Source organism: Myotis lucifugus, unplaced genomic scaffold (genome assembly GCF_000147115.1).
Source record: "Myotis lucifugus unplaced genomic scaffold, Myoluc2.0 scaffold_182, whole genome shotgun sequence".
Classification (NCBI taxonomy): domain Eukaryota; kingdom Metazoa; phylum Chordata; class Mammalia; order Chiroptera; family Vespertilionidae; genus Myotis; species Myotis lucifugus.
The window spans coordinates 2474079-2497442 of NW_005871230.1; the positions used below are offsets into that span (position 1 = coordinate 2474079).

The 23364-nt window shown below is 39.3% G+C and overlaps 1 protein-coding gene across 1 annotated transcript in view; it reads right to left on the reverse strand.

Moving 5' to 3' along the window:
* ARHGEF38 (Rho guanine nucleotide exchange factor 38) overlaps positions 1 to 23364 on the reverse strand; it is a 137754-nt gene that overhangs the window by 32585 nt on the left and 81805 nt on the right. Inside the window, exons 4-5 of the mRNA XM_006096600.3 lie at positions 15409 to 15556; positions 8446 to 8463 (exon numbers count right to left, since the gene is read on the reverse strand). Of these exons, the coding sequence (XP_006096662.3) occupies positions 8446 to 8463; positions 15409 to 15556 (166 nt within the window). The remainder of the gene's footprint in view (positions 1 to 8445; positions 8464 to 15408; positions 15557 to 23364) is intronic.

Sequence of the window (23364 nt, forward strand, 5' to 3'; positions counted from 1 at the left end):
AGAAGGGAGTGGCAAGAAATATTCAAAGTTATGAATAGCAAGAACCTACAACCAAGATTACTTTACCCAGCTAAGCTATCATTCAGAATTGAAGGTCAGATAAAGAGCTTCACAGATAAGAAAAAGCTAAAGGAGTTCATCACCACCAAACCAGTATTATATGAAATGCTGAAAGGTATTCTTTAAGAAGAGGAAGAAGAAGAAAAAGGTAAAGATAAAAATTATGAACAACAAATACGTATCTATCAACAAGTGAATCTAAAAATCAAGTGAATAAAAAAATCTGATGAACAGAATAAACTGGTGAATAAAATAGAATCAGGGGCATAGAAAGGGAGTGGACTGACAATTCTCAGGGGGAAAGGGGTGTGGGGGTGGGGGAAGAGATTGGACAAAAATCGTACACCTATGGATGAAGACAGTGGGGGGGGGTAAGTGCAAAGGGTGGAGTGGGAACTGGGTGGAGGGGAGCTATGGGGGGAAAAAGAGGAACAACTGTAATAATATGAACAATAAAGATTTTTAAAAAAAGACTTTAATGATGATGGAGAAATGGATCATGGGGGTGAAACCTCAGCTAAGAGTCTTCCGATGATGACATCCTACATGAAGTTTCTGAAACTCAAGAGTCCGTTAGTGAACAATATATTTCTAATGACAAAAAGAAAATGTGGTATTCTCATGCAGTTAGTCATCAAGAGAAAAAAACATCAGAATTTTGCAACAAGAACCTGGATCATCCATTTTGTTCAATGAATGTGACACAGTATTCTTTCATCTTTTGTGATGTTTATATACAAAATTTTACTCTACATACAGTTTGTTAGTGGACAATTGCTGAAGGTGTATATGTCCACAAGGATGATTGGAAGGCAAAAGATGAGGTAGAAATAATAAAAATTTACCAGATGGTTAAAAAAAAAAGAAATGCAATAGTTCTCCAAATACTGTTAATTGCATCACTATCACTAATCATTGAGGTCCTACAATGACGTGCTGTGTGGAATTGTTCTTAGCCAGCAAATCTTCAAATGGCTACACAAAAGTGAACCCTCATGCCTGACTACAAGCTTGGTCATGTCATTGTCCAAGCCACCGTCATTCATTTTTTCAGCCAGAATGTAGCAGTTTCTAAAAACCTCTGTGCAAAGAGGCAAGTAGAAAGACATTGTGAATGAAACATGGATGAAAATCATCCTTTGAGTACCTTCTGGTGGACAGATATATTTGCTTGCTTTCCTTTTTGTTTTTATTTAGTAGAGAATTCAGACACTGTTTTCAAATACTGATAGGTGGATTTTCCATTCTTCAATTATTATTTTTAAGTACTAATATGGATAGACAACAGACCACATGATTGGAATAATGAAATAATCTAAAAAAACACTGAACAAAATGAGAAAAGTTGCATGTTAAGAAAAGATCTGAAGTCACCTTAGATACCATCTAATTGAACTCTTCATTTGAATAATGAGAAACTAAGGAACTTTGATTGTCATGTGTATGTGCATACATGTGCGTGCGCACGCACACCTCCCCTCCCCCCACACACACCAGTCACTATCAAATCTTCCATCTTCTTTCTCTATTTGGTAGTTTATGCTCAGTTTCTCTGTCACCACTGTATCTCCAGCATGATATATAGTGTTCTCTCAATGAATATTTGTAGACTGAGTGACAGATTTCTCAGATTTTTTGTAATGTGCTTTTATTTTACATTGAACTTATTTTCCCTCCCAAAATTTCCAGTGGTCCTAATAACTGAGGAATGTTGTTCACGTACTGAGCAAATGATGATACCATGATAGAAACAAAAACTGAAGCAGACCAAAAAGTAGCTTTTTTTTTTTTTTCAGGAAGACCAAAGTAAAAAAGCTTTTCAAGGGAGTAAAGCGTTGCTTTACATGACTTATCTTGTTCTTTCTACCCATTGGCACCAAATCTATTAAGGAAATGAGGTAAGGATATGGGGTAGCAAAAAAGAAATGAGGGGGAGAGGGAGAGAGATGTTATTGGTTTCCAAGAGAACTAGGTGAAGCAGATGGAAGAAAATATAAATATTATGAATACTAAAAAAATAATAAGTGAAAACATATTTCCTAACTGATGCTGTATCAATAGCTTTGCATATGAAGAACACATTTTCTCACATTTCTCAAGCAAAGATGCTTTAACAATACAACAATTTAGAGACTTAAGTAGACTTACAATTCCCTTAAGTAAGAACAAGTCAGAAATATAGAAGGTGTTAACTAGAAAAAACCATATTATCAATATAAATATGATCAGAATTTCTTCTGAGCTTTTCAACCATCACCAAATATTAGTTTATTTAATCTGCTAAAAATCACTGAAAATACCATCAAAATATAAATATAGTCAACAATTCAATAAGAAAACTTAGTTTTAATTAGATAGTTTATCAGTGTGGTCCATTGTTATATATATTTTTTTATTTTTAAAATCCCCAAATATATTAAAGCACACCCTTGTTTCTTTGAGCTTCCCTTCCTTCTTTATTAGGATCTGTCAAAAAACAAAGTGGCCCTTTGGTTGTGTCCAGATCTCATCCCTACTTCTTTTCCCATCACTCTTTGGCATCAAAATTCTATACTCTCCCTTTTATGTTTCCAATGACAATAATAACAATGATAAATGATTATTGTTTCTCTTAAAAGCATCACAAATGCAAATATTAAAAAGGCTCTCTCAAAAATAAGAGCCCTCTTTTGTCTTCAGACTTGCACTTTGGACAGTTGCCCAAGTGATGAGCAATGATGTTCTGATACCCGCATCACACAGACAAGCAATGTGGTTAAGAAAATAGAGAATGTGTTAAGATAATGACACTCCAGGCATTCAGTGCCACAAAGCTCACCCATCTAAACCCTCCCAATAAAATTAAGTTCTGATAACTCTGAGGCAGTGCATCCTATGTGTGACACCACCCAGCTCAGTCAAGCAGCCAATTACCACATATCTCCCCCACAGAAAGTAGCTGAATGTAATCATTCCCCAGATATATTGAGCTGAAAACTAAGGTGGTTACTAATTTGTAATTCTGTTTCATCTCCCTCCCTCTTATCATAACTACTTTGGCAAGTATTTGGTACCATAGTAGCTACACTAATCTCATTAGAAATTATTATTGGGACTTTACAAAATCAAGTAAACACAGCTGGCTTTGCTTTCTTTTAGCAACATCCAGTTTTGCTATAAAGAGCTTCACATCAAATACAAGAAAATAGTTCCACAATGAAAATAAAAATGAGATTTAAACAATGTAAAAACTATGATGGGAAACAACACTGAGGCACATCGATATTTCTTAATTAGAGGGAGAAAATGAAAGGAAAAATAATCATGTAACTATTGATCATATTAGTTTGAATTTCCTCTATTTTATGACCATAAGTATCTGAAATTTAATATTTAATTTACAGTAGCCACAAACCAACTACATTAGAATTGATTTTTTTCAATGTACAGTATTCTCCCTTTAAAACACATTAAGTCAATTTCAGAGGAAACTGTATATTGCTACTAATAACAAGCAAATAACATTTGCCATAAATTAAAAATAGTTGTGAAAATACAGAACTATCAATAAATTTTAGAAGATGAATGAATGATAAATTGATATAGCAGACCAGAGAACCAGATATATGGATAGGTAATAATTTAATTATTCTTCCAAAAGTTCATTAATTAGAGTTTCTGAGAACCTATGGTAGTGGAAAGAGAGGAAGATGGGGATTAGGATAAGAAGGGACTAGTTGAAAATCTGTTTAAGAAAAAACCTTTTTTTTAGGATGCCATACAAATGAAGGGGATCATCTGGAGGACAAGAAAGACCTGTTGGAAATTAAAAGATAATAGCAGAAATAAAAACTCACAGTGTTGGGAAAAAAAATATTCAGGAACTTTCCAGATAGAAGAACAAAAATACAAAGGGATTGAGAATAAAAGAAAAATACAGAAAATTAGAGGACTGTTTTAGGAGGGCCAATATCAAAATAATAAGAGTCCCAGGAAAAGAGAGTGGAGCTCATATGGGGAGGAAATCATCAGTGAAGTAACTTGAGGAAGAGTAGGAGATGGGGTAGAAAAGAGAGAGAAGTTATTGTCTTCTACAGGGAAAAGTCAATACATAATACTCAAATAGGTGAAACCAAACATGTTTTCAGAGTCAGGAAAATAAATTCCAAAAGAGTCAACTAAAAGATGTGCTCCCATGAAGAGTATTAGCAGCAGGAGGGAAGTTGACTACTATTTTTCTTAAATTCTGACTTTTTAAGCCATGGTACATATAATTTTAACAAAAGAGAAATTTTTTAAAGAAAGAAACATGCAAGACTATCCAAGAAATTCTGAAATAAAGAGCGCTGAGCTGGATAAGGTAGAGCTGGTATTAAAACATAAAGCTCCCTAACCAGTATTGCTCAGTGGATAGAGCGTTGGCCTGCGGACTCAAGGTTCCTAGGTTTGATTCTGGTCAAAGGCATGTACTTTGGTTGCAGGCACATGCTCGGTAGGGAGTGTGCAGGAGGCAACTGATCAATGTTTCTCTCTCATCAATGTTTCTAACTCTCTATCCCTCTCCCTTCCTCTCTGTAAAAAAAAATCAATAAAATATATATATTTTAAAAAATTTAAAAAAACATAAAGCTGCAAAAACGAAAGCAGTTTGCTATAGGTACATCCATGGACAGATGATTAGCACAAAGCAGAAAAATCAAGAAATATATACAGGTCTGTATGGAAATAAGTACATGGTAACTGTGACATTCCTGCTCAGTGTAAAAATTAACTATTCAATATCAGGTTTTGTAATAATTAGACAGCTACATAGAAAAATAATAAAAATAAATTCTTTACACCAAAATAATTTACAGCTAGGTTGAAGATTTAAATGTTAAAAAATGAAATGCTTCAATAATTTGAAGAAATCATAGGATTACACTTTGAAAACATTCTTGGAGTTTCTAAGTGAGACACAAGATCCAAAAACCACAGTAGAAAAAGTGGTAAATCTTTTTAAAAATTTACTCTATAAAACTGTGCAGATAAAAACAAAACAGAATAAGCCATAAACTATGTTAAAAGTCAAATGATAAGCTGGAAAAAATATTTATAGCACATAAGACAAAAGGGGTTAATACATTCACTAATTAAAGAACCATTATCAATCTATTAGAAAAAGATGAACATCTCAATAAAAGTGAACAATCAATAAGAAGAATTCATTAGGTGAGAATGAAAATGATTAGCATCCATGAAAATGCTAAAGATCAATATTAATGAAAATTAAAACAACACATTACTATTTTTGGCCTATTACATTGCCAGGTGTTGCAAGGATACAAATATTAATTATATCTAGGGCTGGCAAGTAGCAGATAACTGGACAACTCACATGTGGGCAGTGGGAATATGAATTAGCTCAACTTTTCTGAAATTCTCTGGTAATAAGAATCAAATGCCCTTTGGCCTAGTAATCCCACTTTTAGAAATTCAACTAAGAAAATAATCAAATTATTGTACAGAGATCATGTGTAAGAATGAACACCGAACATCAATCTTTACAGGACAGATAGACACAATTCAAGTATCTATAAGGATTTGGTAAGCTAAGTTGTGGTCTGTACATCAGATAGAATATTGTGCAGTCAGAAAGTGATGGGGGTTTATGTTTACTACATAGAAAGATGTCTGGGATGTATTGATGAATGAGGTAGCAAGTTGACGTACAAAAAAAAACATACCATGGTACATAGGTGTCCTATTTCAGCTAATATGTGTGTATGTAGAGAAAAATATTGCGGTAAAGTCAGAAAATTCACATTGTAGCAATGTTACAATGGTTAACTCTGGAATGTGACCACCCATTGTCTTTACTGCCCTCATTTTAATTTTCTGTATTTTGCAGTGTTTCTTCAATAATTGTAAAAACACAAAGCTCAAGAAAAGAGAAAATAACTTACAACATGCTGAGATAACTAGAAACCCTGAGGTCCAAAGGCTGGAATAGCTGGTCAGACAGAGCACACACACAGAGAAGTGTGAAACATGGAAATCCCACCCTGCGTCTCTGGAGAAGAGATGTAGGAGAGGCATGTTTTTCTTGCTTTAGAACAGCAGACTGTATCAGATGCTTTTTAGGGAAAGTGACTTTTTGGTTGGAGAATCTTTGATTCTTGTCACTTTGATTCTTTGATGTTTGCATAAGATTGTAATCCAAAGTAATTGCTTTAGAAGTTATAATATCTTTGCCTTTCTCTGTACTTTTAAAAATGTAGATTAAAAAAAACACAGAAAATTTTCAGTTTCTATAAGGGATTGTTTTTTAAACCATTAAAAACCCACCCTTGCCCTGCCAGCGTGGCTCAGTGGTTGAGCATTGACCTATGAACCAGGAGGTTCCGGTTTGATTCCTGGTCAGGGCACATGCCCGGGTCGCTGACTCGACCCTCCATGGGGGGCGTGCAGGAAGCAGCGGATCAATGATTCTCTCTCATCTTCGATGTTTCTATCTCTCTCTTCCTCGCCCTTTCTCTCTGAAATAAATTTTATATAAATTATTTAAAACAAACCCACCCCTCCTAAATGCACTCTGGGTTGCAACCTTCCTGGCCTCAGCTGCGAAGGACCTGAGCAATTACACAGCACTTGACGCGGCCTTTTACCCTTTTATGTTGCAGCTTGTGTGCCTCCTGACCCGTGAGAGAAACAAGAAGGAAGACAGGGCAGACATGGCTTTGATGTTCATCCAGCCACACACTGTGAATACGCTGCCTCTTTTTCAGTTCTTGGTGTACAGAATAGGCTAGAGGGGCCACACACAGCCCGGGAACTCCCACACCGCAGGGGTGACGCAGAAGCTAGTGCAATTTTTTAAGCAAGTGTTTCAATACAATGTACTATTTGTATAGGTTTTCTGTATGGAGCAGCCTATGCAGGTGAACCGTATTAAAATAAGTTAATCTCTCACTGTCCTCCTCTGAATTTCTCTCTCTCTCTCTCTCTCTCTCTCTCTCTCTCTCTCTCTCTCTCTCTCTATCTTTTGTTTATAAACATCTAAGCTTTAGGAAAAGAAATCTAAGCAGAATCTGCAGCATATTACATGCTGTACTCATCCAGCTTGGTGACTCTCCACTCCTAGGTACCATGATGCCAGGGGCATAGACTTCATAATGAGACACCATTCCCTACCCTGCCCCCATCCTCATCAACTATCATTGGAGAGAAGCCAGGAAAACCCTGGTGTGTGGATGGACCAAAAAGCAAAAAGCCCTCTTGTCCTCTTACCCACATCTTCAAATTCAAGTGACTTGGGAACTCATTGAACAAATCTACTCATATCTGTTTATATTATAGGATTTTTTTCCTTTGGTGAAAAAACATATAAAGTGAGAGACCTGGGTGCCTGTTTGGTATGTCAAAAACTAACTTCTCAGCCTGGTTGAGAAGGTCTCCTGGATGATGCCTGATGCCCAATTCTTCCACTCACTCTGGAATTCTGTCTTTTGTCATGGTTGTTCTGCACCAAAGCATGAATGACAGGTGTTTACAGGTTAAATTAATACAATTTTTACTTTGTAAATTTTGTATTTTATTGATGTAAAGTTTCCAGAGTAGAATTTAGAGAGAGACACACACACACACACACACACACACACACAGAAAGAAAGAGAGAGAGAGAGAGAGAGAGAGAGAGAGAGAGAAGCCAAGCATGTGCTTTTTCAAGTCCTATAAATTTGAGTTTGTATGTATGTCAACATCATCCTTTCAGTATTAGGCTAAACGTACTTTTCTTATATAAAAATGGGCATCTTCCAAAGTGTGTGTGTGTGTGTGTGTGTGTGTGTGTGTGTTGTTTTTATAAGGTAACACTGTCTGAGTGACCAACTATTTCATCTTAATATTTCATTCTCATGCTATATATGTGGGTATGATTTTTTCTTTATAAATAAATCATATGAGAGTCCAATGAGAAGAAACCCAATATTTTGCTATAATGCATAAGGAGTCTTTTCTTTTGTACATTAATCAATGGAAACTTCAAAAACCTTATGGTATTAACCTGAGATTTTTTTTAAAGCCTATTGTTGCAGTCAGGAAAAATGTTTTGAACACATTAAGATTCCTAAACATATCTGTGATGAGCAGTTCCTGAAGAGTTTCTGGCCCCAGCAAACATGTGATTTAAGTGAATTATATCCCAGGATTCTTCTAAAAGTTAAGGAAAGTACATATAATAAGAATTTAATATATAAGATCATCTCAGACAAATTGGAACTAAGTGCTCTTCAAAGTCTTGATTTATTTATTAAAAGCAATGAACATAATTGTAAAAACTAAAATGTCTGATTTGTACAGAAATATTAACAGCTTTTCCTCATGATTTTTACATTTAATTTTTATTATTAAGATAAAAATACTTACTCTTGAATGTATATGTTCCTGTAAGAGAGGAGAAAAAAGTAAACTCATGTAAATCCACATATGTGAGGTGATATACAAGGATTGTAAAAATTTTTAAATTTTATTACATAAAATAAAATAATAAGTCATTTTCATGAATGTTTTATAGAATTGGTCTCATTGTTTTATAATCAGGTCACTTAAACTTTATTTTAGTATATTTGCACCATTTTTGCTTTACTCCTTATAGTATAAGGTTAAAAACCATTGATACAGATTAGTTAGTAAATTTTCATCATTTGAAAATAGATTTAAAGATCAATTTTTGTGTACATTATAAAAAAGAATCTATTAAACATAATAAGAAAAACAGATTACAAGATTACAAGGGAAGGTGATTGACTTGCAGAAAACCATATGCTCTGTAACATCTTTGTATGCAGTGTGATGCAGATTATAAACATTATAAAATTCAATGAGGGAATTCCACAAAAACTTTCACAAGGCGTTGCTAGCTTTTGTCCCTCTCCTCTCTACTGCAATGTCCTCTGCCTCTCCTCCATCTCTTCTCTACCTCCTTTCCTGTTGATCCTCGCCTTCCCCATCCGCAGCAACCATACAGGCCTCCCGCTCTTTCTGAAGCTGGAAGACCCGCTCCTGCCTGCAGGCCTTCCCAGTGCTGCCTGCTCTTCCTCCAGATACAGCTCACTCCTCATCGCAGTCAGCTCTCTGCTCAAATGTTCCTTCCCAGTGAAGCCTTCCCTGACCAAGCCTGCCTCCCACCGAACTCTTCATCCTCCCCCTCTGCTTCATTTCTCTCCCTTATGCTTTGCCACTTTCTAATGTCTTTCTCTCTCCACTCCCCACTCCCAACGAAGCAAGGATTTATGCTTGCTTTGCTCTTGGCTGTAGCCCCAGGACCTGAAAGAGTGGCTGGCACATGGCAGGAGGGCAAAACATATTTGTCAAAGTAATTCATTAACAATAAAAAAGTGGGAATCATTCCAGTTAAAATTTCAGGAATAAGAGTTTTTCTCTAAAAGCCTCATGGCTCTAGAGAAGTAATGACCGGTATTAGTAACGTGATCCCTTTGCTCTCTGGTTTCCAGGCTTTGGGAATACAATAAATGTTTTCAATATAGAACACATTTTAAACCCATCCCTTAACTGTAGATGGTCTTTTCATATTCAGTGATTGAGAAAAATTCAATGATAAATCCCTATGCTGAGCTCAGTAAGTTTGAGGAACCTTTTTACTTCCATGAAGAATTGCACCCCCACTACCCCTTGCCCAATGTTCCCTCCCATTCACTGCCTTTAAGCTCACATTCTTCCCCCAATTTCTCTCCCTTTCTAATGAGGAATTTTTGTTTTTCCAGTGTGCGCTGTGGACCAAACATTAGAAAATTTGGGAGTGAAGTTGACTAAAAATCCATTTTTCTACGGAAACAAACAAGTGAGCAAGGTGATCATTTGGGAACCAAAACACATACTTTGAAGTTGAAAGAAAAGATTGTTCTTTTCCCTCCTAGAGACAACATGGAAAATTTTTCTCCCATTTTATTTATTTCAAATAAAACTTAAATATCATAAGTTAAATGCTGTGTTTAATGTAAGTGTAACATTTTATGAAAAGGAAACAGAGATCTTCAACATATTTTTTTTGTTGGTATAGTGACATAATGGTCCTTTGTTATTACATCTTTTTATTTGCTCTCTCTCTCTTTTTTTCCCTAAATCTCTCTTTTAGGATAAAAGTTTCCTAGAAGTTAACCCCAGCCAAGGACAATTCAGGAGAAAGTTAAATCCTTTACCTCTTGTTGGGATAAAATAACTCACTATGTCTACTGCCACACCTCCTACCCTCATGGATTTATTATAATTTGAGTCACAATTAACAGAAGTTTTTATGTGACTATTCCTTACAGATTAGTCTTTCATTAGCTCAAACATGATGGCATATAACAAGAAAATGAAGGAATTTCCAAAAGTGCTTTTAATTTTTATGTGGAACATTCCCTTCGCATAATATTAAGAAATACAAAATGTGGCAAACAGATTGAAAGCTATTCCTTTGGAGTTTGCCTTGCATGACTTTTAGCTTCCTTCCGGAATGGAGAAGTTTTTGTTGGAATATGAGCAGCCAAAGCACCCAAATGACTGTAAGTTAGAAGTATTCCTTCTACTAATGATGGACTTAGGAAGACACATTTATAACTAGAGGTGAAGCTAGAAATGTGTCTTCAGCTACTAAAAATTTTGGGGGAAAAACCCTTCATTCTTTTTTTATTATTATTATTGTTATTACAAAATACACAGGTCTCTAGGGCCTCTGAAGGACAGCAGGGATTTGGGGGTATTTACAACAAGAAAAACAGAAAAAGGAGGCGGCAGACAGGCTGTGCTAATTATAGCTACACTGGCATTTAGAACTCTTCTATTTTTCACTTTTCTCATACAGAGGAGAAACCTTAAATAGCCCCAAAGAGACAGAGTGACTAGATCTTTAGCAAATAACTTCCATAAATTTAGAGACTGCATTAATACAGGGTTAATGCAACTGTGTAAACACTCCTTGATGAATACGGAAAAACTTGCAAGTTTCCAATTTGTGTGCTACAGATGCAGATGCGGTGCTATGCTTCTGGATAGTTTTAGTCTTTTCTTTCTTAAGGTCTCTGAACCCTGAAATTAATGGTTAGACTGCATCTATAGTCATGGAAAAAGCCCAGGTGCCTCAGGGAAAGCAGCGAGAGAGAACTGAGGGCATTTCTCCTTCCAAGTAGGTCTTGATTGTGTGCCAACCACATGAGGGTACTGGTTAATGTGCCGATTCCTGGATCGGACCCTCAGCCATCCCATTTATTATTATTATTGTTGTTGTTGTTGTTTTGGTCTGGAGCAGAGTTTAGGAATCTGCGTGTTTAGTATACATCCTTGGTTGATTTGACGCAGGGGAACATGCACACCAAAAAAAAACACTGCCCTAACATTCCCAAGGGATTCAAAATAGTTTTCTGGATACAAATATTATTTTCTCTTTTGAAAGATACTGGGCTTCAGAGAATAGCCAAAGGTTATGAGCTCACATCTGTTACAGAACCAAACAATCTCTCTACCATCTTCTTGGAAATTAGTCTTGAATCTCACCGTGACAGCTCCTGGCGTGTTATTTACATTAACTCTGGCATTGTCATTCAACTTTCCAGATGGTTTTGTTTATCTACCCAAGTAGAAGGTGTGTTCCTAGGAGGCAAGAACTACCTATGCTTACACATATATTTTTTAAATGATTTCAACATTATCTAGCAGTCTTAATAAATATTTATTAAGCCCTCAATAAACTTATTTTAATTTTGGCTAAAATGCAACCTAAGTTTCTTAAAATTCTGGTTTAATTTCTGAAGCATGAAACCACTTCTCTCATGGATATTGCTTCAAACCCACTTATTCTAATATCCCTTGCACGGTAGACAATGGAGGCCGCACCTAATATTCATTAGAAATTGGCAACTGGGCACTTGGGCTCTGTTATTTAGCCCCAAGGAAAAGGCAGAGCCACAGTAATAGCTCTGACTGATTACTTGGCAAGGGAAACCAAGCCCTTGGGTGTTCCAGACTCTCTTTGGCCTATAAACCTGTTTGAAAACCTGTTCCCAGAATTTAAAGCTTAGCTCAATTGAGGTCAGTATTATAGTAATGTCAATAATTCTACTGCTCTCCGCTTTCAGGCAGACCAGTACAATTCATCACTGACTTTATGTTCATGGAAAAGCAACTTTTGGGAAAAGAGCTCTAACTTAAGCTACTTTATTTTGACTTTCTTTCCCTTAAAAAACAGTCCTGCCAATATTAATTTCTTTGGATTTTGTGCTTTCTAAACCTCAGCACCCTCCAGTGCCTGGAATTATTCTCTAAAACCAGACTGGTGCTGAATACACCAGATTTGGGACATCAGCAGGGCAATGACTGGAGGCTTCCAGAAAAAGATCTAATAAACCATTGGGTCTGAAAGTAATTTTCCATAATTCGGACTTATTGAAGTTCGAAGAGTAACCTCTGCCTTTAGCTGGCTAGTTGGTTTTTAAGGGGTCTGATATGGAGCTCTACTGCCTAGTGGAATATTCTGGCAGGGCCAAACTCTCTCTCTTAGGAGTCAAAAGCTTCATGAATAATACACGGATGTTCATCCCCTCTGAGCAGACAGCTCCACCTCTGAGCAGCTGTTAAGAGCACCTGCCAAAGTAATGAACTGCATCCTCTTCCCGTTTGGAGCGCCGTTCCTGGGGTTGGAGTTGGACTGATGATCGTTAGCGGTTCCACTACCATAAGATTTCTCTCTTTCATTCTAGAAGCTGAGGAAGGGAAATGGCTCAATCTAGACATTTATTAGATCAGATAGAAAAGGTGTTCATTCACATGCAGGATAACACCATTACTTCTCCCTAGGAATAAACAGTATCTTTATATTTAGAAGAGTTTTCTCTTAATATATTAATAATACAAATACAACTTCAAACTTTAAGGTTTCTGTGAATTGATTTGCTAGCACTGAACTAATTTTCAAATAGTGGAGAAATAATGAACTAGAGCTGCTCATTACATATTATCTTTAAGAATTAGCTGATCAGCCCTAGCCAGTTTGGCTCCGTGGATAGATAGAGGGTCAGCCCAGGGACTGAAGGGTCGAGGGTTCAATTCCGGTCAAGGGCATGTACCTCGGTTACAGGATTGATCCCCAGCTCTGGTCGGGGCCTGGGAGGCAACCAATTGATGTGTCTCTCTCACAATGATGTTCTCTCTGTCTCTCCCTATCCCTTCCACTCTCTAAAAATCAATGGGAAAATATCCTCGGGTGAGGATTTAAAAAAAAAAAAAAGGAATTACCTGATCATATTGAGCTCCTTATGGGCAGGGCCTAAGACTTCTTTATTTTTGTATTTTCAGCACTCATCCCAGAATGATGCTTGGCGCATCACAAGCACTAAGTAAATTATTTAGAGTTAGGGACTTAAATATATTTTCTTTTCCACACATGGGCAGAAAAATGGTTAAAGAACTGTAATACCTTAATGACCAGTAGAGGGCAATCAAGTTAGTTTTTAAACCCACTTTCAGTCCCAGTTCTCATCTGCAAAGACTTAATCTAGTCTCACTTAGTCTCCTGATTTCACTTTAATTCAGCTACCAGCCTTTTGTACTCTATCAGGACCCCCATTTTGGCCCCTACAATAGTGGTATATAAGGGGATGCACCAGAGGGTCAGACTGGCTGGTGTGCATTGATTTATACACTATAGCTCTCTCTGTTTGGCTAATTCTCAGCCTAATCAAAACCACTTGACAAGAAGTAATCCTGAAAAATAAAAGACCACAACAGAACCACTGGGTATGATGTGGGCTAGGGCAGATTTTTGGCTTTAAGCTTCATGCAGTAGAAAACTATCTATAATAATAAAAGGGTAATATGCTAATTAGACCTGACATCTTCTGGACGTCATTCCGGACATCCTTCCTGACAAAGCCAGGGCTGGAGAGAAGCCAGCCCAGGTCCTGGGTGCCTGCAGGTGGCTAGAGGAGGGAAGCAGCCTGGGTCCCAGGTGCTGGAAGGAAGCTGGTGCCAGCAGCCTGGGGAAGGAAGGCCTACACTTGCACGCATTTTGTGCATTGGGCCTCTAGTATCCTATATAATCCTATATAATAAAAGGTTAATATGCAAATGGTCATGACACCCTCATGCCATAATGACCGATCAGCAGGAGGCTGCGTGCACAGCAGGCACAGGTGGGTGGGGCTGCATGTGCGGTGAGGCCGGGGGACGTGAGGCTGCGTCCCCCGCCGGACGTGACGCGTTATTGTTTATTTATTAATAAATTGATATATTATTTTCATATACATTTTACTAATTTTCTTTCATCTCTGACACTTCTATTATAGAGAAAGGGCAAATAGCAATATTAAAATATTCCCTCTAATTAATTCCCTCTTAATGTGCATGAATTTCATGCACCAGGCCCCTAGTATACAATAAAATACCAATTTCATGTAAAAGAATCACCCTTAACACATGTCCACATGTATGCATATAGACAAGATCAGAAGAAAATGCAAATTGTGGTTACTAATACATGGTTTAGTGAGGCGTTAATACACGGAATAGCAAGGGTTTTTATCTTATTCATGTTTTCTTATTTTTTTCAGATATTTATAGTGCATATATATTTCTTCTATATATAAAAAAAATATTATGTGGCACCTCCCACCAACAATTTAGGAACGAGGAGGAAGGCATGACTTATTTTCCAGAAACAAACTTTAACAGGGCCTGAACACTTTGCCAGTGTTCGCCAGTCTCCCCTCTGTGGGAAGGTGAAGGTCATCTAGAGAGTCATGGACATTCCACTGACTTGATTATCCCGTGTCCCCCAGAGGTCACGGAGCCACATGTTGTCTCACACATTCCTCCATCTATATGGAGCAGGCAAGTAACAACAGCTTTAAGGGGGGACTTTTCTTCTGCATTTCACATTTTCTTTTCTTTTCCTTAGAGAGGGAGAGAAAGAAATATCAACGTGAGAGTGAAACATGGATCGGCTGCCTCCTGCACACTTCCTTCTGGGGATCAAGCCCGCAGCATCAGCATGTGCCCTGACCCGGAATTGAACCCTGATCTCTTGGTTCCTGGGTCAATGCTCAACCGCTGAGCCACACTGGCTGGGACATTTCACTTTTCGATGTTGCATTATTCTATTTCCACAGAGCCCTGAGCTTTCTCCTGTGTTATTTTCAGTCTCTTTGCACAGGGGGAAAAAGTCAATCAGTGTTTCTGGCATGCCAGCTTTTTATAAAGAGGACGCAAAGCAGAGCTTCCCGCCAGTCCCATAAAACCCAGGATTTACGTGAGATCTTTCATCTGCATCCAGTTAAAATGTTCCCTGCTAGGCAACTGAGGGCGCATGGAAATCATCATTGGAAAAGGCCTTACTGTAAGGACTGGACGCAGAGGCTCAATTGTTGCTTCAGCTCCTCCTCCTTCTCATAGGCCTCGAGGACACTGTGCGCTTTGTCATGGTGATAGCAGTAGATTTTATAAATATCTTCCAGCGGCCCTTTAATCTGCAAGAACACTTCTCCTGACAAATGTAAAACAAAGGCAAAATGGTATCAGGTCAGACCCAAGGGGGACTGCACATACTTATTATTCAGCAACACTAACGAGTGTTGGTTGGGTACCAGTTTATGCCCGGGGTCATTCAGAAGCGGTGGAAAACATTAGTGACCTTCCCCCCTTTCCTTTCCCTTCTCGCCCCTCTCTTTTCCTCTCCCTTCTTTTTTCCTCCCTCCCTCCCCTTCTTTTATAAAGGGAAGGATAATGAGCTTAGGGGAGGTAGGCGGCCAGTGAAAGCTGGTTTTCTCAGCGGTGACAGTGCATCTGAGTGGTGTGCAGTAAGCTAGCGAAAGACACCCTTTTACCCCCCGTCTGTGTGGGTTCGGATTGGGCTGTGCTGCCGACGTGGACAGTTTATGACTTGGACAATGTATTCTTACCCTGCTGAGCCTATTTCCTCACTTATAAAATTGAAACAATAACAGATCCAACTTCATAGGGTCCTTTATTAAAATTAAAGACACAGTGTGTGTGTGTGTGTGTGTGTGTGTGTGAAGTTCAGAGTCCAGTATTACATGGTAAATGCTCAACATGGAGCGGCTATTGTTATGTATTAAAAGTATGGGAAGTGACATTTTAGGCACTAAAATGACATTTTCATATGTATTCCACCAACATTTCCTGAGGTTCTCTGAAAGGCAAGCAATGGAGTTTAAATAAAGTATTTCCTTAAATGTTATAATAAAAAGATTTGGCCATTATTTCTGTTAAAATAATGGACATAATAAATAATGTTAATTGGATACTATAAGCAAGGGTTATGACTGTCTTCTTCATAAAGTAACTTGGGCGGATTGTGCCCCGGCATTTAAGAAATTATTTTGATACTATGATAAAATTGGGTCTCTGACAGCTCAAATAGGTATTGAACAATGGTTTGACTTAATCACTCACTCCTTCACTTAAAAATGTGTATTAAGCATCCACTACCCTACCCTGCACCTTGGTAAGTTGATTTGAGATACACTCAAAAAAATATGTGATAGGGTCTGCTCTCAAAAGCATTGCAGATTTGGGCTTGATAATGATTTGGGTTGAATTGATTGGGAGTGATATGGACTTACTAGTCTGGCCCTATTATACTAACAACAAGTCACTCTTCCTTCAGAAATAGAAGTGCCCTTTGTATTTTCAACATGTTTTGTTCATATTAACGGCTCAACTCCCTGTATATGTGGAGATAAGAGGTTATTTATCCTTATTAAATAAGAATAGACAAATCTGAGTTTAAAAGAAATAAATGATTTTTCCAAAGTCCTAGCAACCTAAATTCCTAGTCAAGTACTGCTATGGCTGGTGTTAGTGGAATAATTAGTGTAGATATTATGATTATAGGTAGCAGGCAATTTATTCATTTTGTGTTCTCAAATTGTCATTTGATCTTCATGTTGTTTCTTGTTGGCAAAGCCAGGATTAGAGACCATATTCTTCTCTCTCTCTCTCTCTCTCTCTCTCTCTCGCTCTCTCGCTCTCTCTCTCTCTCTCTGGCATTATCCCTCCACACATCAGAGCTTTGCTGGACACTGTACAAAGTGATGCAGTTAGAAAGAATCAGAAATCACTGTCACGTAGCATTTGTGTGGTGACTAGGGGAATGACTTTATAAAATTCTTTCCACTCAATTCTATAATTTTTAAAATAGAAATAAGTAATAGTATCTCTGGAGATGAGTTTGAGAATTAAATGGGATGTAAAATGTGCCTAGCATTGACAAGTTGCTCAATTAACATCATTCATCTCTTAATGTTGCTCCACTATCTCTAGAATTAAAACACCAGTCCTTTACTAATTTATATCCAGCCAATAAAAGGCTTTTCTTTCTTTTTCATTATATGGGATTTCCCTAAGATTGTAGACTGTGTGTGTGTGTGTGTGTGTGTGTGTGTGTGTGTGTGTGTTGGACTTCAGAAACTTAGCAACTGTGAGAATCTTTGGAACTGAAGGTATGAAGAATTCTTGTTTTGTCCCTGGGATTGTACTGAGTTGATCATTCTAGCAACGTAGGTCTTGTAGATTTGCTCTTCAAGACAGCAACACACACAGTAAGAAATAGAGTAGTTATAAGAAGAGGAAATAAAATAGGATAGTGACTAAATTTAGTTGGGCAAAAGATGCGGAGAGCCTCCCAGGGACAGAGCCAGGTGGCACATGGGAGTGAGGCCTTGGGCTGGCGGAGGAATTAGGCCCAGCAGTGGGAGTGAGCACCAGGCTCTGAGGACGCTCAGGAGCGAGTGAGGAGAGAGGCTCTGAGTGTACACAGCCCAGCACAAGATGAAGTTATAAACATGTGTGTTTGCTACAAAGCAGCATAGAAACAAAAGAAAGAAAGAGGTAAGGACACGCATAAATCCACACTAGAATCAAGTCAGAAAGTCAAAAAACAAAGGAAAAGACATTTATTTCACACACAATGAAACCATTAATTGTAAATTCCTTTGTATTTTCTTTAGCACAGTGGTCTAGTTTGAAAGAATGTATATCTCCCCTTAACAGCAGTCAAAGTTTCTATTCTTTCCCAAGCAAAATTCTGTTGGGGCTCTAATAATAATTATTAAAGTTAAAAGGTATTTAAGCACGCTAATTGAAAGCCATTTATTCACCCAAAGGCCACGTACAGCTCTGGCGGGCAGAATATTTGATTTCCTCCCAGCCCTACCAATGTATTCTGCTTCATAACAGTGCAGATGAAGCGATGTGTCTTGCAGCAAGAAATGATTTCGTTTCCACGGCAACATAACTGGCGGCTGCGTTTCTTTAGTGGTGAAGGGCAACTCCTCTATCTAATGCATGTGGGTTTGAAGGGATGATTAGAAGCGGTGAAGGGACTGAGCCAAGACCAGGGAAGGTAATTTCACTTCTGGCTGCCTGTCACAAAGGCACCAGCATCCTCTAAAATAAATATGACTGTCGTGTGCTTCTTTTTAAAAATCCTACAACCCGACATTCTGCACTAGCTGGCATGCAAAAGGAGGGAAAAAGGAATGCGCCCTTTTAAATGTCCTATTTATCTCCTTTAAAAACAAGTCCCAAGGATACTGAGTGCATTTTCTGTCTTGGTATCATTACTCCTGTGTTACATGTTGCTCCCTTCATTAATGTAAATATATTCATGTTCCTCTTGCTGCCCACCTCTTTTAAAAAATATATATTTTATTGATTTTTTTACAGACAGGAAGGGAGCAGAATAGAGAGTTAGAAACATCGATGAGAAAGAAACATCAATCAGCTGCACACCTTCTACTGGGGATGTGCCCGCAACCAAGGTACATGCCCTTGACCGGAATCGAACCTGGGACCTTTCAGTCCACAGGCTGATGCTCTATCCACTGAGCCAAACCGGTTAGGGCAGTGGTTCTCAACCTTCCTAATGCTGAGACCCTTTAATACAGTTCCTCATGTTGTGGTGACCCCCAATTTCATTGTTACAAATTGAACATAATTAAAGCAATAGTGATTAATCACAAAAACAATATATAATTATATATGTGTTTTCCGATGGTCTTAGGCAACCCCTGTGAAAGGGTCGTTCGACCCCCAAAGGGGTCGCGACCCTCAGGTTGAGAACTGCTGGGTTAGGGCAAGGCCCACCTCTTCTTTACTTCCAGACCAGCATGTTCGTGCCAGGATGTGCCAGACCAAACCATGAGGCCTCTGAATTATCCTGACCTCACTCCAAGATGAACTTCGCCTCAGGGAAGTAAAACAGGGTTAACCAATGATAAGCAAGCAATCTTCTTGCCATGTCCGTGCGAAGTTTCAGAAGATGCTGCATTGGCCTGCAGCGGCCAGGTCCAGAAGGACCTTGTGTATACGCAAGGAGTGGGAACTCCAGCCTGAGGTGATGGAGAGACACTGGTGGGTTTTAGGCAGCAGCCTAACACAATTGGACTGTCTTTCCGAGAGATTAGTCTGGGACTCAGTCATATGAAAGTTGGAATTTGGGAAAGAGTTAGTGAGACGGGAAAAGAGAAACCAATGGAAAGGCTTCCATAATAATACAAGAAGTTACCAACGAGGGCTAAAACAGGAAGTTATAGCAGTTAAGAGAAAGTGCTTGATTACCAACAACCATCTTTCAGATTCTGGTTTTACCGTTTACTCTTGTGACATTTGGGAAACTGACTTGACTTCTCTGTTTCTCAATTTCCTCATTGAGAAATTGGGATAATAACAATTATAGGGTTGTGTGAAGATTAAATGAGTTAAAGTATTTGGTGTATTGATATCAGCAGCTTGAATGTGCAAATGCTGAATAGATGTTAGCTATGACCACTAAAGCAAAAGCAGGGAGGATGGAGAAGAGGGAAAGAAAGTGGATGTTAAGCATGTGAGAGATGAAGAGGGTAAATTAGGTGTATCTCAGGATTCTGGTTTCAGTGACTGTGTGGATGGACAATGCTGACAAGATAAGGAGAGAGTTTAAGTGGAAAGATACGAGTTTAATTTTAGGTGGACTGAGTCTGAATCACCCATAGTATATTCAAGTGGCAGAATCCTTGTGGACTTGTATACTGGACTCTGGGATTCTGGGAAAAAAGATCTGGGACAGAGATGTAAATCTTGGGTAGTAGGATTGGTATCAGCAGAGCCAAGGACAAAATAGTGAGAAAGGCTGCAAAGAGACCGAGCAAGTTTGCTGGTAAAAGAGCCTGCTGTTGCCCCCCAGTGTCAGCACTCCCCCTTCTCTCTAGCAATGGAATTTTTGCTGCCCTAATTAAAAACTACATTTACCAGCCTGCCTTGCAATAGTGTGGCCATGTAATTAAAGTCCAACTTTATGGGATATAAGTAAAAGTGTCCTGTGATAATAGCCAGGAACTTGCTTTAAGAGGCAGCTAGCTCATCCTTTCCCCCTCCTTCGTCACACTTTCCGCCGTTCTGCTGCCTGGAACTTGGATGCTACCTTGTCCATGAAGCTCTGGGGGCTGTACCCCTTCCCTCCACCCTCCCCTACCTTCCCTCTGAGGTTTGAGCATCTGATTGATGCTTCTCTGGATCTGTTTTTGTTTATCAGTTTATGTTGTTCATTATATTACACAAATGAGTGAGATCATGTGATATTTATCTTTTTCTGACTGGCTTATTTCACTTAGCATAATGCTCTCCAGCCCAGTGAGGGCATGAACAGGAATGGGATAGGGGGCAATGGGGGAATAAGGACACATATGTAATACCTTAATCAATTAAAAAAAAAAGATCTGGGGGCTGGAAGAAGCTTGCATCCCAGAGGACTTTGTGGGGCAGAGCTGCCATGCAGGTCTAGATTTAAAATGCCTTAAGGCTTTTACACAATAGAGAAATGAACATCTACCTTATTTAAGCTAGTAATGTTTTGTGTTGTTTCATGTTTCTCTCAGCTCAACTTAATTCCAACCAACACACTATGTTTTTTTCTTCTCCCATAGGAAAATATTTGAAGAGAAATCATGACTAGTTGAAAGTCCCCTCTTTATTAGCCATGAAATTTATTTTTTTAAAAAAATCTATGAAAATATCTCATGAATTGGTACTTACGAAGAGTGTTATGGACTAAACCAGGGGTGGGCAAACTTTTTGACTCAAGGGCCACAATGGGTTCTTAAACTGGATCGGAGGGCCGGAACAAAAGCATGGATGGAGTGTTTGCGTGAACTAATATAAATTCAAAGTAAACATCATTACATAAAAGGGTACGGTCTTTTTTTTTTTAGTTTTATTCATTTCAAATGGGCCGGATCCGGCCCGTGGGCCGTAGTTTGCCCACGGCTGGACTAAACGCTTGTTTCTCCCCGAAACCCATATGTTGAAGCCCTGACCCCCAGTGTAATGGTTTCCCGAAGTGGGGCCTTTGGGAGGGAATTAGGTTTAGGTGAGGTCATGAGGGGGAAGATCCCACAATGAGCTCAGTGCCCTACTAAAAAGAGGAAGAGACACCAGAGCCTTCTCTCTCTCCACCAGGGGAGGATATGGGAGGAGGCTCACTGCAAACCAGGAAGAGGGCTCTCAGCAAGGACCAGGCACCTTGACCTTGGTCCTCCAGCCCCCAGAGCTGTGAGAAGTAAATATCTCTCGTGTAAGACACCCAGTCTGTGGTAATTTGTTATGGCAGCCTGAGCCGAAAAGACAGAGTCTATAAAGTAGGAAGTTACTTGTATTAACAAGAAAAAAATATATGCAATGAGTTTAATTCTGAAAACCAACTACCATGATGTCAAAAGAGAATTTTAGTTAAAATAAGCATAAATTAAGCTCTAAAATATATTCCAAAAGGAAGTTCTGTGGTTCTAATAAAAGTTGTCAAGACAGTATTTAGAATGCAGAGAAGGGGTGGATGGCTCCAAGGACAGAGGGGGGATATGGCCCACTCCCTGGAAAGGAAGTCTGAGATCAGGTGAGATCTTAGCCTCTGGCTGTCACTTCCCTGAGTGCCATACACAAGTGAAAGGAGTTTACAGGCAGCTTGTACCCAGGAGTGCCAAGGAGAGCGCCCACATCTGCTTATGCTCCATGGACGAGCCCCGCTGCTGGGGCTAAACAAGGCAGTAGGTGAGCCTGCCAAAATGCCAGCATGCTTCTGGGATTTCTCCCTTCGGTCTCAGCCTCCTTCTGTTCTCCAGCGGAGAATAAGGTGAGGAGGGGAAGTGAGAAGAAAGAGGATGAAAGGGTTAATGATGCTTGCAGAGCCACCATTCTTTGCCCTTGGTCTCATTTAGCTCCTACCTCACTTGGGGATAAAGCATACTAAAAAAAAGATACCCCAGGGACCCTGGTTAGGGTTATGAAATTCACACCAAAGGCAGGTGCCAGGTGGTGGTACATGCAGTTACGGATTAAAGCAAGCAAATCCCTTGAGTATCAATTTTATTAAGATATTTTTTTTTGGGGGGGGCATTATTTTCATATAAAACAGTAGAATTGAACATTTACATGAATTCTTAAGATAAAATGAGACTATAAGGTTATTTCATGCCTGTGGCTTCAGGTCATAATTTCACATTCCCTGGGGCTCATCATATTTCTCTTCTGACAACAGGAATATTTCAGTAAAAGATTTTCAGAAGCACTACAGAAAAGCATGTTCATTGGGTTGGACAATTCTGAGGTCTCTGGTGACATGGTAACAGCAATTTCAGAGGAGTGGTTTTAGGAGAGAAGGAGAGGTGAGGAATGGGACCAGTGAGGGTAGCTTGACCATACAGAGAAAAAAGAGAGAAAGGAAGAGGGCCAGAGCGGAGTGTGGGGTCCTGCCCCATGACCACCACTGTGTCCAGGGACAGATAAGATAGTGTCATAATTGACATAGAGTCTCTCAGAGGAGAGGCTATTCCACTACTGAAGCATCATCCACCTAGCACATCTGGCAGTGGGAGGTGGCCTGGCAGCTGGCAGGACACACTGGGGGACATTAGTGGGTAGTGAAGATAGATGGTATCTATATATATAAAAGCCTAAGCGACCGTCACAACTGAAACAACCGAACGGCTGTGGGGGGTGACCAGGTCGGCAGGGGGGATAGTGAGGGCCGACCAAATGACTGAGCAGCAGGCTGCATGGGGCGACCAGGCCGGCAAGGGAGTTAGTGAGGGCCGACCAAAGGACTGAGCAAGCAGTGCGTGGGGTGAGCAGGCCGACAGGGAGAGCAGTGAGGGGCAACCAAACAACCGAACAGCAGGCTGTGTGGGGTGACCAGGCCAGCAGGGGGGGCAGTTGGGGGCGATCAGGCAGGCAAGCAGGTGAGCAGTTAGGAGCCAGTGGTCCCGGACAGTGAGAGGGATATCCGACTGCCCGTTTAGG